Below are 16,324 nucleotides of genomic sequence, written 5' to 3' on the forward strand. Positions count from 1 at the left end.
ATTTTGCTTTCTAGACCTATGTGAATACAACACTTTATGAGAAGTTTGCATATGCGGGTATTGACTGCTCAGCAGAAGAGGCGGCGTGAAGTCCCATGTATTTCTTTAGAATATCGAGTGTGAAGTATCGTATTTGAAAATGTCTACAATCTGTAGAATAAATTTAGTGTCAGCTCCAAGTGTAAATGTTTATAGAACTATGTAAATACAATTTCTTCTATTATTTGGGGTTACCATAGTTTTCAGCATTGATTTCTTGTATTACTTGTATGAGCAGAATTGTTAATTTACCTGATTGTATTTGTGTAGCCTAACTGTAAAACAATCCTGACTATTAACAAATTACACAATCTACATTGTATATATGTTGTTGCGGCTCTGGGTTATGTAACATCTGATAGGTCAGCATATCCTAGCATTTAGAAATAGGCTTTGTACATGGAAAGATTATGTTATGGCACTGTATATCTGAACTGATGCACATTGTATAGATACAGGTTTTATATTCCATGTGTGATTGACCTGAATGGAGTATGTTGTAATAAAGTATTTCACGTTATAGCCAAATGTATGTGGAGTGCCATATCTTTGAAGATATTTTCTACTAGAAACAATCTTAGAAATGTGTACATGACATGAAAGATATAATGCCCCCATACTGAATAATTGCTCTGCCGAGCCAAGGAAGATAGACCTTCACTCGGAGATACACATTAGATGGTTGGCGATTCAACCAATATCGGCAGGTTCAGCCAACTTTAATCTAATGTATATGGGGTCCTTTACTTTGTAATAAAAGCATCAATCTATGTGCAGCTTTGCAGCTCTGGGGTCATGGGTTCAAATCCCACCCACGCCAACATCCGCAAGGAGTTTGTATGTTCTCCCCATGTTTGCGTGGGTTTCCTCCAGGTTCTCCGGTTTGCTCCCACACTCCAAAATACATACTGATAGGGAATTTAGATTGTGAGCCCCAATGGGGACAGTGCACATAATGTCTGTAAAGCGCTGTGGAATTAATGGCACTATAGAACTGAGTAAAATAAAAATAAATAAATCTGTGCAAATGACAAGAAAATCCCATGATCAGGGAGACCATAAATTCTCAATTAAATGTCACCTACTTAACACAGCAAGAAGTATGGTGTTGCCTAAAAAATTGCTAAAGTAGACAAATCACTGAACCTGAATTGCATACACCCCTTAATGCAGGAATTAAGTGCCGTGATAGACAGACCATCATTTCTAATTTTCAAACATTCCATAACAGGGTCTGTACCACAGTAGTGGCAGATAGCAAATGTGGTGCTAATATTATATATATATATATATATATATATATATATATTTTTTTAAAAAAGGGACAAAATCTGAACCTGGAAATTATATGCCGGTAAATTTAACTTCTACTATTGGTAAAATCCTTGAGGGTTTCCTCAGAGATGCCATCCTGGAGTATCTCAATAAAAAATAACCTCATGACCCCCACACCCACATGGTTTTATGAGAGATCAGTCCTGTCAAACTAATCTGATGAGGTAAGTTCCAGACTGGACATGGGTAATGCCGTGTATGTTGTCTATATGGCCTTTTCGAAGGCGTTTGATACGGTGCCACAGAAAAAGATAGTATATAAAATGAGAGACATGGGACTAGGGAAAAATATAGGTAACTAGGTTAACAAGTGGCTCGGTGATAGAAAACAGTAGGCTGTTATTAACAGAAGACACTCGGATTGGCTCACAGTTAACAGTGGGGTACAACAGGGGTCAGTATTGGGCCCTTCTTTTTAACATATTTATTAATCACCTCATAGGGGGGGCATATAGAGTAGAATTTCATTATTTGCAGATGGTACTAAACTCAGTAACGTAATCAACACCTAGGATCATTTAATATTACAGAGCAATTTATGTAAACTAGAGGCTTGGCCTGAAAAATGGCAATTGAGGATTAAAGTACTTAAATGTAAGGTCATGTACTTGGGCAGAGGAAATGAAATGGATAATTATGTACTAAATTATAAAACACTAGGTAAAGAGTGGCACTGTTATTTATGTATCCTTATGCAATTGCAAATCTCCATATCAGATTGGTGGATCTCTGAGACCTGGCACCCCCACTGATCAGAAGCTAGCTCGCTAGCATCTAAGCTACAACGGACACACAATATTTATTTATTTATTTTTTTTTTTCTATAAACGGGGCTGGTGTTCACACTAGGTGAGAAGCCAAAGTGATATTTTAACGTTGGTGTCCAAGTTCACCATTTTATATTACCTTTACAACTATGTAGTATTTCCAACAGTAGACCATACAGTCAAATTTTAAATATAGGTGTCCGGATACTTTCATTTCTGCCAGATTATCTATAGAATCTAAAACCTGGACAGGGCGATTGATATATCAAATCTAATGCAAGAGAAAAGTGGTGCACATAACTAGAGTAACCAGGTAGGACTCATCTACATTTTAGTATTGGAAGGTATTTTTATTCTTTTAATAAGTAAATATCAGGAGTGGACCAAAAATACACCTATTCATGCTAAATACTTATCAAATGTGAAAGAAATAATATGACCTTAAAACCAGGTTACTGCACTTTGTTTTTACCACATCTTCACAGTTCAATTAGGTTAATCTGCACAGCTGGAACATAAGGGCATACTCAGACATCAGCACATCAACAGGCCACGGGTCTGTGTGACAGTCAGTGCAGTGAACCAATTTGTACGGACATCTGAATGTGCCATAAGATATAGGATCGGTGCCCATCCTGTAAAATCGGTGCTAGAAATGTAACCAATATAAACATTGTGACAAATTTCAGGAATACAGATCATCTAGATACTCCTCCCCCTAAGCCTATAAAAAAAAAAATGCACACATGGGAGGCTGATTGAGAAAGCTAAGCAAGCCAAAAAAAAATAAAAAATCTTGCTGGTTAAATAATGAGGAAAGGTTTTCAGAAAAGGCGTGTGACCTAACATGACATCACACTTAGGTTATGGCTTACTTGCCTTATTTTGTGCTTGAAATTTAAGTGTTAGACTTTCATACATACAAGTGCCATTTGTGAAAAATTACGTGAATGAGCCCTAAGGGAATTCAATTAGTGTGCTGTCCATTTTTTACAGACTAATTTTTTTTTGGTGGGGATGGGGGGTGTAGGATAGGGGCAGAGAGAAAGTTTCTTTCATCTGAGAAAAACTACACCAAATCTGGAGCATTTTTTAAAGTACTTTATGAGACATCATTCTGCCATCTGTTTTTTTTTTTCCACATGTATGAGGAAAGTAGACCAATTTTCATCAGTGACATCAAACAGCATGAACCACTCTAATAATCTGGCACATTTTATGGATGTCTCTTCTGCACTGTCCACAAAACAGACAGTATTTCAAAATCGCCCATATTGTCTATGCACATTGACTAGTCAGACACCGCACACTGGTTTCAGAAATTTCCATTCCGGATATCAGTTTCTGGAATCTGTGCTTACATTTCTACAAAGTACCACTGTGGTGAAAGGGACACTCCACACATTAAGCAACAACTCTACACTGTGTTCATTTACCCTAATGAGGATCAAATTATTTAATATGATCTTGGCGCTTTTATCTATAGTTTCAAAATGCTACACATTACAGTTTGCTACAGGTAAAGTGGCGGCGATTTGTGTACCACTGTGCAGGAAGAGCTTACTGTGGAACACTCATTATCTACTATTGTTTGCACAGTAAATCCACACATGTTCAGCATTCTTTATTTGGAAATATTAAGGTTTACGTGAAACATCTTGCATAGCACAATCATACACATTCTTTTCAACCTTGTAAAGAAATAATTTGTTTGTAGAAGTCAAAAGTTTTTTTTAAAATAAAACCGCTTACAAAAACTAAAGCTGGAAAAACATGGATATTACAGTATGGAGAGTAACCGTTCACTAACCAAACTTTTAAAGTATATACAAAGAAGAAGAAAAAAAAGGAAGTAAACACAAAACAAACAAACATTCTAACAATGAAGGGAGCCTGGAGTAAGATGTCTTATCTCCTGCCTTTGGTGTCTTCTTTCACTTTCCAGATAATCAATTCCATGCATGCAGTAGCATCTTCAGTTGAATCATGACCACCAACTAAATCAGAAAATAGAATGAAAACTGTTTTAAAAAGAACCTGTTAGCTGATTAATACAGCCCAAACCAGACACCAGTCGTTTGACATAAATATGCTTTACAATGGAATTCTGAAACATTTCAGAGAAAAGTTACTTTAAAACAGTGGCCAGAGACCAGGTATGTCCGTTGTTTCCTTATGTGCGTGTATAGTGAGAATCTAGTACAGTGAATTGAGATGAGTTGCGATGCAAGGCAGGGAGAATCTGGCAGGGGACAAGGTGACTACTCCCAGAAGTATAGGTGAGGGTCAGGGCTAGATTCACAAGTCTCTCTATATGGGTATGTAAAGGGAAACACCTGCCAAACTAAGAGGGCATGGAGATACCTGTCTTTGACTAGTCATCTGAATCACTTCAACCCCCATCAGCATTTTTTTCTCAGATTTCCATAAAAATTTGGTTTTAAGCCACAAGTGTAGTTACAACTCTCTCCCTTCTTCTCTCATCCTCCTCCAGTCACCCTTGTCTGAATGACCTTCCTTCCCCAGTGGAGATCTTGCACAGGCACCATTATTCCTTTAAGTAGTGCATATAGAGAGATTCATTGTCCGGTTCTCAAAGCGCCATAAAGACTTGACTGTACATGCACCGCTCCAGGGATTAAAAGCACCTGTGAGAGCTCCAGCAGGGAAGAAAAGTCACTCAGTGATCAGTGGACTGGGATAGAGAAAGGGGCAGGAATAGTAATCATACTTGTGGCTCATTTACATAAAAATCAGATAAGCAGCTACTCAGGAATGGAATAAAAGGATTGAAGAAAAAAACCCAAAAAAGGAATGGAATTAATCTGCATTACAGCAACCTAACAGATCAGATCAGTTGGGAGTACTAAAACCTGCTGGAAGGTTCCCTTAAATAGAAAAATGAGAAGTGTGTGTTGCGTTAATGGAGTCTGAAAACTGTGTACATGTCCATGCCATATACAGTACAGACCAAAAGTTTGGACACACCTCATTTAAAGATTTTTCTGTATTTTCATGACTATGAAAATTGTACATTCACATTGAAGGCATCAAAACTATGAATTAACACATGTGGAATTATATACTTAACAAAAAGGTGTGAAACAACTGAAAATATGTATTATATTCTATGTTCTTCAAAGCAGCCACCTTTGCTTTGATGATTGCTTTGCACACTCTTGGCATTCTCTTGATGAGCTTCAAGAGGTAGTCGCCGGAAATGGTTTTCACTTCACAGGTGTGCCCTGTAAGGTTTAATAAGTGGGATTTCTTGCCTTATAAATGGGGTTGGGACCATCAGTTGTGTTATGCAGAAGTCTGGTGGATACACAGCTGATAGTCCTACTGAATAGACTATTAGAATTTGTATTATGGCAAGAAAAAAGCAGCTATGTAAAGAAAAATGAGTGGCCATCATTACTTTAAGAAATGAAGGTCAGTCAGTGCAAAAAATTGGGAAAACTTTGAAAGTGTCCCCCAAGTGCAGTTGCAAAAACCATCAAGCGCTACAAAGAAACTGGCTCACATGAGGACCGACCCAGGAAAGGAAGACCAAGAGTCCCCTCTGCTTCTGAGGATAAGTTTATCCGAGTCACCAGCCTCAGAAATCGCAGGTTAACAGCAGCTCAGATTAGAGACCAGGCCAATGCCATACAGAGTTCTAGCAGCAGACACATCTCTACAACAACTGTTAAGAGGAGACTTTGTGGAACAGGCCTTCATGGTAAAATAGCTGCTAGGAAACCACTGCTAAGGACAGGCAACAAGCAGAAAAGACTTGTTTGCGCTAAAGAACACAAGGAATGGACAGTAGACCAGTGGAAATCTGTGCTTTGGTCTGATGAGTCCAAATTTGAGATCTTTGGTTCCAACCACCGTGTCTTTGTGCGACGCAGAAAAAGTGAACGGATGGACTCTACATGCCTGGTTCCCACCGTGAAGCATGGAGGAGGAGGTGTGATGGTGTGGGGGTGCTTTTCTGGTGACACTGTTGGGGATTTATTCAAAATTGAAGGCATACTGAACCAGCACGGCTCCCACAGCATCTTGCAGGGGCATGCTATTCCATCCGGTTTGCGTTTAGTTGGACCATCATTTATTTTTCAACAGGACAATGACCCCAAACACACCTCCAGGCTGTGTAAGGGCTATTTGACCAAGAGTGAGAGTGATGGGGTGCTACGCCAGATGACCTGGCATCCACAGTCACCAGACCTGAACCCAATCGAGATGGTTTGGGGTGAGCTGGACCGCAGAGTGAAGGCAAAAGGGCCAACAAGTGCTAAGCATCTCTGGAAACTCCTTCAAGATTGTTGGAAGACCATTTCCGGTGACTACCTCTTGAAGCTCATCAAGAGAATGCCAAGAGTGTGCAGAGCAGTCATCAAAGCAAAAGGTGGCTACTTTGAGGAACCTAGAATATAAAACATATTTTCAGTTGATTCACACTTTTTTGTTAAGTATATAATTCCACATGTGTTAATTCATAGTTTTGATGCCTTCAGTGTGAATGTGCAATTTTCATAGTCATGAAAATACAGAAAAATCTTTAAATGAGAAGGTGTGTCCAAACTTTTGGTCGGCACTGTATATATTTTAACCTAAAATTTGAGTCCATAAATTTTTATCTCATTTAAAGATAAAAATAGGAAACTTTTCGTATGTTGGTTTCTGTCTTTTGTAAAAGCTCAAAAAACTGTCCTACCTCCTTGAGTCATTGATCACATACATCTTCAAAAAGTACAGTGCCATTGTGCTGGTTTCACTACATAGCCAATAAGCATATGATGCCAGAATGGGGACTTAACCTCTCAAAGTCAACAGCAAAAGACTCCTTACCAATGATAAGCGAGCTCAGATATCGAGCTATCCGAGCATCTCGAGCGTGCTCGATTAATATGTTAGAGTCCCCGAGGCTGCATGTTTCACAGCTGTTAGGCAATCCCTGCATATATTATGGCTGTCTAACAAACAGGGAATCAATCCCTGCAGGTATTACAGCTGTCTAATAGCATCGAATCATACAGCCTCGGGGACTCGAACATAAAACGCAAACACGCTCGAGATGCTCGGATAACACGATATCCAAGCACGCTTGATCATCATTAGTAAGGAGTCTTTTGCTGTTGACTCGAGCACACCCGAGATACTCTGATTATCTGAGCGTGCTCGGGTGTAAACACTATATCCGAGCACGTGCGCTCATCACTACTCATTCCAAATTAGGAAACCTCACTTTAAAAGGTAACCTGTTGTGTAAAAAACAGCTATTAACCTGCATATATGGGGTTACTCTACGGGGTTAATCTACAGGTTAATAGCGTTCTGAACCAGCCCGGCGCCCGCACTTCATTCATTTCCTCCCGACAGTGGGGCTCTAGGTTCCTCCCGGCAGCGTTCGGGTTTCAGTCACTGGTGCAGTGCCGACGTCCGTTCACTGACCGCTCTGTGTATGGAGAGCGGTGACTATAACCACGCTCCTGGCACTGGCTGACAGCAGCTCAGCATTAGGGCTAGCTGTCAGTCAGTGTCAGGGGTGCGGTTACAGCTGCCACTCTATACACAAGAGCAGTTCCTGAACCTGCAACGGCGCAATCCTTGTGACTAATTTGCTCCTGCCAGCATACAGGCTTCAGTCACTGCTCTTGTGTATAGAGAGCGGTGGCTGTAACTGCACCCCTGACACTGACAGCAGCTCAGCAGTAGGGCCAGCTGTCAGTCAGTGCCAGGGGTGTGGTTATAGCCACCACTCTCCATACACAGAGCAGTCACTGAACTCACGTCAGCATCGCTCGCACCAGTGACTGAAACCCGAACACTGCCAGGAGCAACCTAGTTCATTTCCTCCCGACAGCGGAGCTCTAAGTGCGGGCGCCGGGCAGGTTCAGAATGCTAGATTAACCCCATATCAGCAGGTTGATATCTGTGTTTTTTTGTTTGTTTTTTTCCACGTGACAGGTTCCATTTAGTGAAAAGTGCAACTCCCGGAGGATCTCTTATGATGGATGACAGCTCATATATTGGTGCTGTGAGGATATAGGATTATATTCAAATATATTTTTTAATGCTGAAGGCAAAGAAGAAAAAAAAAAAAAAGAAGCCATGTCCTTAAGACATTTAAGGCATTTTTGGATTGCAACTACGATGGCAAAAATACCATGCTTGTTTTTTTTTACCAAGTAGGTGGATAAAGGTTTTTTTTGGCAGGGCAAGTCTTAATTTGCAATACTACTTTGGAACACAACTTATTATTACCTTTTATTAACTTGAACTGGTAACAGAAAAAAAATGTAAGTCTTCCATTGTTACTCATACCACATGATGAATGGTGAAACAAGTTACCTTTATTTGGCAGTTAAGTACAATTAAGGCAATGGAGCGACTGTCTAACCTCTTAAGCCCCCCCCCCCCCCCCCTACACATTAGACTGTTGGCTGAACTCGTCGATATCAACGGGTTTGGCTGACATTAGTCTAGTTGTTTATGGGGGTGTTGACCGACTGATGGTTGAAAGATTTAAATTGCCCATGTCTGATTTCAGACTGCTGATCGCGTTGTTCTCCCAGAGATAAGCAGCCTACCAACATGTCAGCTGGTGGTTTTCAGAGAACACTGGAGTGCTCAGCTGAACAAGCAATCCTGTGTATGGCAGAGTTGACCGAGATGGCCGTCAGCTCAACAGTTGGCAGAAGAATTACTTGATAGACAGGAATCTAAACTGTATGGTGGGTTTTAGATTCTGTAAAGGTGTTCGTGACCACAGCATCTAACTGGTTAAACAGTCAGTCCTTTTACCTGTATACTTACACCTGGACAGCCTGCTGGAAAGATTGGAATAGGAGAACTCTGATACTGTCCACACAGAATAACTGTTCAAACCAAGTACAGGCCAAGTACAGCCAACAGGATGACTCATCCCAGCATGAAGCAGTGTGGAGGGATCTCAGAGATCGAATACGAGCTATCCCAACCAGAGAGGACATTGAGACCTATATGTCTAGACTGGAGTCCTCCTACAGAGCTGAAACAGCCGCCATTAGAGGGGACATGCAAGAGTTAACAGAAAAAGTGTCTGCTGCTGAGTCACATACAGCATCCATCGCTCAACAAGTTAAATCTCATGAACAAACTTTGTCCTCCCACTAATACCAACTGGAATACCCAACAGATCTGATAGACGATATTGAAAATAGAGGAAGGTGCAACAATATTAGGATTAGAGGACTTCCTGAGACAATTGAACACCACAAACTGGATGAGACACTACGTCAATTGTTCGACTCTATCTTGGGTTGGCCCTTGGAGAGTGAGCTGGAGCTAGATAGGGCACATAGATCCCTGGGTCCCAGATCCTCTGATATGACAAAACCTCGGGATGTGATTTGCCGGGTTCATAAATATAAAACCAAAGAAAGCATCTTAATTAAGGCCAGAAAAATGGACTCTATTCTATACCAAGAATATCCTGTACAACTCATGTCTGATTTATCACATCACACACACTACAGAAGAGGAAGACATTAAGACCTCTATTAGAGGTTCTGAGACAGCAGAACATTTTATACTCTTGGGGTTTCCCTTTCCGCCTACAAGTCCGCCACTCTGGGGCTTTATATGTGGTACGTTGCCCTGGAGACGTTCCGGCTTTTATTACAGGCTTGGGGATCCCCCATGTGTCTATATCAATAGAGGAATGGCAGAGTCTTCCGGGAGGCCCCAAGTCGGATCTCAATCCACAACCACAAAAAGCGACAAGAAACAAACCCAGAGAAGAATTTAGAAGAGGGATCAATAGAAAACAAGCTTCTCATCCCCCAGATTGAAACGTCTCTCACAAAAGGATCCTGTGGTCAATTCTCTAGCCCTCAGCGCTAGCTAATCTTGTGAAGGACATTAGAATGTTATACTCCTCTAAAATGTTTTCAGCAATGAGTATAGTTGATATTATGAATAATTCATTTATATGACTGGTTATCAATGACAAGAATTGATTGTACTATGTCAATAATATTCAGTTCTTGGGAGGTATGGATATTATCCCATAAGGTTATGTGATATACTGATTTAAGATTTAATATAATGATAAGCAGATGTTAATCTATGATAGCTTTTGGCTGCTTTTCTCTCAAAGTTTTAGTGCAAAAAGATATGGCCTGATGTCTGGTTTGGGGGCGGGGGGGGCGGCTCCTCGGTAGAAAGCCCATCCTCTCAAGGGGTTTACACTCTGCTGTGCAGGTGTAAAATATACTTGTTTCCCCTCATCAGATCATTTTTTTTTTCCAATCTATTATAGAATTTTATTCTTGTTCCCCTTTTTGCTTTCTCTTTTCTCTCTACATATTCCGTACTTTCTTCTCAGTTTTCTTTGTATTTCCATTCCCCATCTTGCCCCACCCCTCTCCTCACCCTTGGTAATCATGTCCTCTATTAAAGCAGGTTCATTGAATGTAAGAGGCTTTAATGTCCCACAGAAACGTTCACAAATTTTATACTCTATGCACAAACAAAGTTCAGGTTCTTATGGTACAAGAAACGCACTTTAAAACTGGGCATTTGCCTGTTTTTGGAGATGGGTATTATTCTCGATGGTTCCATAGCACTAATCCGGATTCACGCTCTAAGGGTGTATCCATAGCCATACACAAGTCGTTGGCTTACACTCTCATAGATTCTCTCATTGATGATCAAGGCAGATATGCGTTTCTAAAACTCAAAATAGCAGAATCAATATGTACAACAGCAAACTGGTACCTCCCTAACAAAGATCAGATCCCCACATGTAGGTCCTTTTTAACATCCCTCTCTGAATTTGCAGGTGGTGTTCTGATTGCAGGTGGAGACTTTAACTTCACATGGAATCCCGCGTTAGACTCATCCTCAGGAAGGGGTGCCGTCCCTCTGAGACAGCTTCGATCATTGAAGCGGGTCATCCATGCCCTCAGAATGACAGACGTTTGGCGAATCTTAAATCCTCAGGGTAAGGATTACACTTATTTTTCTCCTACCCATGGTTCATATAGTCGCATTGATTTCTTCCTGTTGAGTCATCACGCTCTTTCTTGGAACCCTGCTACAATAGGTGACATATTGTGGTATGATCATGCTCCAATTTTCCTATCTCTATCTATTCCCTCCCTTGTTCAATGTTCGTGGACATGGAAAATGAATGATCACCTTCTCAAAGACAGTATCGGCATGGCAGAATTAAAGAATTCTATTGATTCTTTTCTGCAAATTCACAAAACAGATCAGACCTCAATCCCTCTGCAATAGGAAACTTTAAAATGTGTCATGAGAGGCGTGTTGATTAAACATGGTTCAAGACTCAAAAAAGAGAGAACTCAAAGTAAATGATCTATTGAGACAGATACACACGCTTGAGATATCACACAAACATACATTGTTACCTAATACACTTGCAGAATTATAAAAAAAAAAAGGAATTATCTCAAGATCTTGCTAGATAAAAAATATCTAAGACACCGGGAGCAAACTAAAAACTTTTTTTTATGAATCGTCAGATAAATGTGGACGGGCACGCTCAAGGTTGCTTCACCCTCGCTCTGTGGCGGCATACGTTCCATATATCAAGAAAGAAAATGGGGAGGATGCCCATAACCCTACAGAAATTATTGACATATTTCGCTCATACTATGAGAAGTTATAGAATATCAAAGGGCAATATTCTGATCTCTCTCCCTCTGATCTAGCTGCCCGAATTAAAGAGTACATACAAGATACTTCTTTACCATCTTTAGATAGCCAAGTTTCTGGAGCACTGGAAAAGGACATTACAGAGGAGGAGGTCAATCTTGCCATTCAATCTACACCATCTGGTAAAAGTCCTGGCCCAGATGGATTTACCCCAGCATTCTAAGTCCCTTAAAACTCAGCTATCCCCTATTATGAACAAAACCTTTAATTCATTAAATGATAAGACATGTTTTGTCCCCCAATCATTGGAAGCTCATATTAGTGTTCTCCCTAAACAAGGTAAAGATCTTACAAGTACGGCTAATTATAGACCCATATCATTAATAAATGTGGACATTAAAATACTCTCAAAAATATTAGCAGAAAGACTTGCCCCATTGTTACCCTTTCTCATAAATACAGATCAAGTAGGATTTATTCAGGGCCGAGAGGCAAGAGACAACACTATTAAGACCATGTTGCTAATCTCCAAAGCTAAAAGCAACTCCATACCTATGGGCCTTTTATCTGTTGATGCAGAGAAGGCCTTCGATAGGGTTCATTGGGGATTTATGAAGGAAGCGTTAAGCCAAATAGGCATCGGACCACGATTTTTACAGTTGATTTTTTCCCTATATTCAGGCCCTACTGCCAGCGTTAGGGTTACTGGAACCCTGTCCTCGCCTTTTGCGATACGAAACGGGACTAGACGAGGGTGCCCTTTGTCCCCACTTCTGTACGTGATAGTGATGGAGCACCTGGCCAATGCAATAAGGAAAAACAGGTACCAGGACTTATAAGACAGCATTATATGCAGATGATCTCCTCCTCTATGTATCTCAGCCTCAGACATCTCTTCCTTCTTTAATGAAGGAGTTTGATAGATTTGGGTTCTTGAGTAATTTCAAAGTTAATTACCCAAAGTCGGAGGCATTAAACGTATCGTAGTCACAGAGAGGGGTTGAACATGTAATAGATAACTTCCCTTTTAAATGGAAATCAGAGGTGATAAAATACTTAGGAGTGCTCATTTCTTCTGACTTTTCAAAACTTTTTGCGCTAAATTACCAGTCTCTTTTAGATCGTACATGTAAATATCTACTGAATTACAGTAAACTGAGAATGTCCTGGTTTGGGAAAATGAATGCTGTAAAAATGGATATACTACCCCATTTTTTATACATTTTTCAAACTGTTCCTATCTCTCCCCCATGCAGCTTTTTCAGCAAACTACGTACAGCATTAATTAGGTTTCTGTGGGGTAAATGTAGACCTAGGATAAGTATGCAGACTTTAAACCGCCCTACAACAGCCGGTGGAGCTGGATTTCCGAATTTTAAAATATACTTTCAAGCTTCTGTTTTGGGTCACCTCGTAGACTGGCACTACAACTCACTGACAAAACAATGGGTCACTGTTGAGCAGGAAGGGGTGGTTGTTACTTTGAAGCACCTTCCTTGGCTTTCCGCCTCCGATGTTTTCTCAATTGGAGGCTTACCAGAACTGACTAGGGGTACAATCAAAATTTGGCATGCAATTATGAAAAACCACTTTTCCTCTAGAACATTCAGCCCTCTTATGCTATTGTTCTCTAATCCTTCCTTCCCTCCTGGATATTTACGAGATTCTTTCTTGGGATGGAGAGCTATGGAGGATATTCGCTTTCTACAGATATTCGAAAATGGTAAAATACAGTCATTCAATACATTACAGGATAGGTCTCCGTCTAGAAAACTGCTATGGATGGAATATTTACAGTTGCAATCGTTTTTGTCTTCTTGGGGGGGCGGCACCCCTACTCCAGTGTATACCATCATCTTTTGAGAGACTGTTTTTGCAGGAATCTCCTCCCAACCATGTAATATCCCTGCTTTATAATTGTCTGAAGTAGGGTTGACAATTGCCCTGAGATAGCTCTGCTTTCCATCCTGCCTTCATCAATTAGATCCCAAAAAAAAGATATCTTAAGATTCTGTTTAACAGCAGCTCGTACGGTGATTCCACTTTACTGGAAATCACCTCAAATCCCTCAAATTTCAGAATGGTATAATGAAATTGCTAATATCTGCAGAATGGAGCAACTCTCTGCTGACTTTAATGGTTGTGCTGATAAATTCATGAAGATCTGGAGTGATTCAGGACTCATCGGAGTTTCATAGGTTATTTGAGTAAAGAATGATAAATAGGCGAATTGGATCCGGATTGGTGCTGGAAATGATTAGTGAATCTAAAAATGAACCTTAGCTCAGGTTCCCCTTCTCCTTTTCCATTCCTTAAGGCCCAGTCACACTTAGCGACGCTGTAACGATCCCGACAACGATACGACCTTCAGGGATCGTTGCTGCGTCGCTATGTGGTCGCTGGTGAACTGTCAAACAGGCAGGCTCACCAACGATCAGGGGAGCAGCGACATCGTGGAAAGAATCTTTCCACGATGTCCTGCTCCTGGTTACCAGCCTGCTGAAGAAGGAGCAGGCTGGTAACCATGATAAACATCGGGTTACTAGGGGTACATGCGCACCTAGTAACCCGTTGTTTATCATGGTTACCACTTTGCTACAGTGAGCGTGAGGTTACCGCTCACTTTAGCAGGCTCGTAACCATGATAAACATCGGGTTAATGGTGCGTGTGTGCCCCTAGTAACCCAATGTTTATCATGGTTACCAGCCTGATCGCTGCTCCCGCTGGTCACACACAGCGATGTGTGCGGACCAGCGGGAGGGCAACGACCAAAAAATGGTCCAGGACACTTTGCAGCGATCAGCGACCTCACAGCAGGGGCCTGATCGTTGCAAAGTGTCACACATAGCGACATCGCTGGTGAGGTCGCTGTTGCGTCACCAAAACCGTGACACAGCAGCGATCTCGCTAGCGATCTCGCTATGTGAGACGGGGGCTTTAAACCCTTCCCTCCTTTCTCATCTCCTGCTCTCCCCCCTCCCCCCCCCTTTTTTTCTTTTTCTGTTTTTGTACTGGTGATTTTTGATATATGTAAATGGTTTACATTGCTGGATTTGATAAAAGTAATGTTTACATTGTTAGATAAAAGGTGTAGTAGTCTTATCAGAAAAGCGATAAAGAATATATGAGTATACATATGAGTATATGTTATTTTGATCATCGGGACTGAACACTGACATCTATTAATGTTTGTTTTATATGTTAATATCTTTTCTTATTTCAATAAAAAGAGATTATACTAAAAATAAATATTGTAGCTTCTCTTGCACTTGTTAGTGTGGTCTTCCAATTAAAAGACCATAGCACTGCTGGAGTGGTGCACCAGTAGAGTCCAAAACCAAATCTATAGAAAGTGAAAACTGGGCACTCAGGTAGGATCAATTGCATAAAGTTTTTAATTGCAGCGCAGCACAATAGACGTTTCGGTCAATTTAGACTTTTATCAGCTTGTGCAGTCTGCATATAGGAGACGCTTGTAGAGCTGAAGAACAAGACATGTCTGGACTTTACTTTGTGACCCCAGACACGGTGTCATATACCCCACCAACCGCAGCCATGCTGTGGACAGGACAACTATGCAGTTATAGATAAGTGATCAACCCCATTAATGGGTCTACTTTGTGTCAGCAATTTTTTTGCCACGCACAGAGCTGCAAATGCCTCACTTCCTATCCCACAACCATAGTTACATAAAGGTCTACAGCTTTCATTATGCAGAGGGCTATTCATAATTATGTGCCAATCATAATCTGAAAGGTACTTTAAGAAGCTTGTAAAAAGACTTCAGTAATTAACAGCAATCAGACTAGTAAGGCAGAGTTCACAAATATACCAGTAAATTCTCCAGGCGTGCCAGTCAAACATGCCTACAGACTATTCTGGCGTACGTTTATCCTTAGGCCTAATTCAGACATTCGTTTTTCATGGCTAGAACATGTAGCCATTATAATCTGTCGATAGGTTGTTTTTTTTTATTGTTTTTAAACAGTCTGTGTCCACAAAGAAGAAATCATAGCATCACACGATCGTAGATTCTCTCAACGGATCAATTATGCTAATGAAATTCTGATCAGAGTTTGATCCAAGTGTCAGCAATATAATCCAATTATGTCAGATACGAGAATAAGCACACTGAGGAGAAGATGGAGAACAAAATTTCTCCATTTTCTCCATTCTGCGAGTCCTCAAACAACGTACTGCTCTTGGATGTTATCTGAGTGCAGTCCGATGATTTACACACACCCACAGACTTCGACTAGAATGGGCGAGTAACGTCCGATTTGCACATCAATTCGCAGCAGGCTTTGATTTTTTTCGCACACCGAATCATTATGAGGAACCCCCCCCCCCCCAAAAAAAACCAAGACATTGATCAGCACTGCCCCATTCCATATAATTGGTCCGAGTCCATTAAACAACAAACAACAATTCTAAACATTGCAGCGGGTAGTAGACGCTTACTCACCACCCCCACCCACCCGCTTTCTTTCTTCAAAAGAGATCACCACTGGTCAGCGTTTCAGATTTT

The 16,324-nt window shown here is 40.8% G+C and overlaps 2 protein-coding genes across 6 annotated transcripts in view; one reads left to right on the plus strand and one right to left on the minus strand.

Moving 5' to 3' along the window:
- The window catches only part of TEK (TEK receptor tyrosine kinase), a 194,271-nt gene extending 193,719 nt beyond the window's left edge, over window positions 1-552 (plus strand). For 4 of the 5 annotated variants that reach the window (XM_073667297.1, XM_073667306.1, XM_073667289.1 and 1 more), the window contains one exon: window positions 15-551. In XM_073667297.1, coding sequence (XP_073523398.1) covers window positions 15-89 — 75 coding nt within the window. In that variant the 3' untranslated portion in view covers window positions 90-551. Of the gene's footprint in view, window positions 1-14 lie in introns of all 5 variants that reach the window. The other variant, XM_073667279.1, reaches the window with a different exon arrangement.
- A 3,490-nt stretch (window positions 553-4,042) lies between these two features.
- LOC141228647 (RNA exonuclease 1 homolog) overlaps window positions 4,043-16,324 on the minus strand; it is a 195,430-nt gene continuing 183,148 nt past the window's right edge. The window contains exon 16 of the mRNA XM_073667344.1: window positions 4,043-4,138. Coding sequence (XP_073523445.1) covers window positions 4,050-4,138 — 89 coding nt within the window. The 3' untranslated portion in view covers window positions 4,043-4,049. The remainder of the gene's footprint in view (window positions 4,139-16,324) is intronic.

This window comes from Phyllobates terribilis, unplaced genomic scaffold, assembly GCF_046119375.1.
Source record: "Phyllobates terribilis strain yellow unplaced genomic scaffold, ASM4611937v1 Scaffold_1__5_contigs__length_1240528914, whole genome shotgun sequence".
In the NCBI taxonomy this organism is placed as follows: domain Eukaryota; kingdom Metazoa; phylum Chordata; class Amphibia; order Anura; family Dendrobatidae; genus Phyllobates; species Phyllobates terribilis.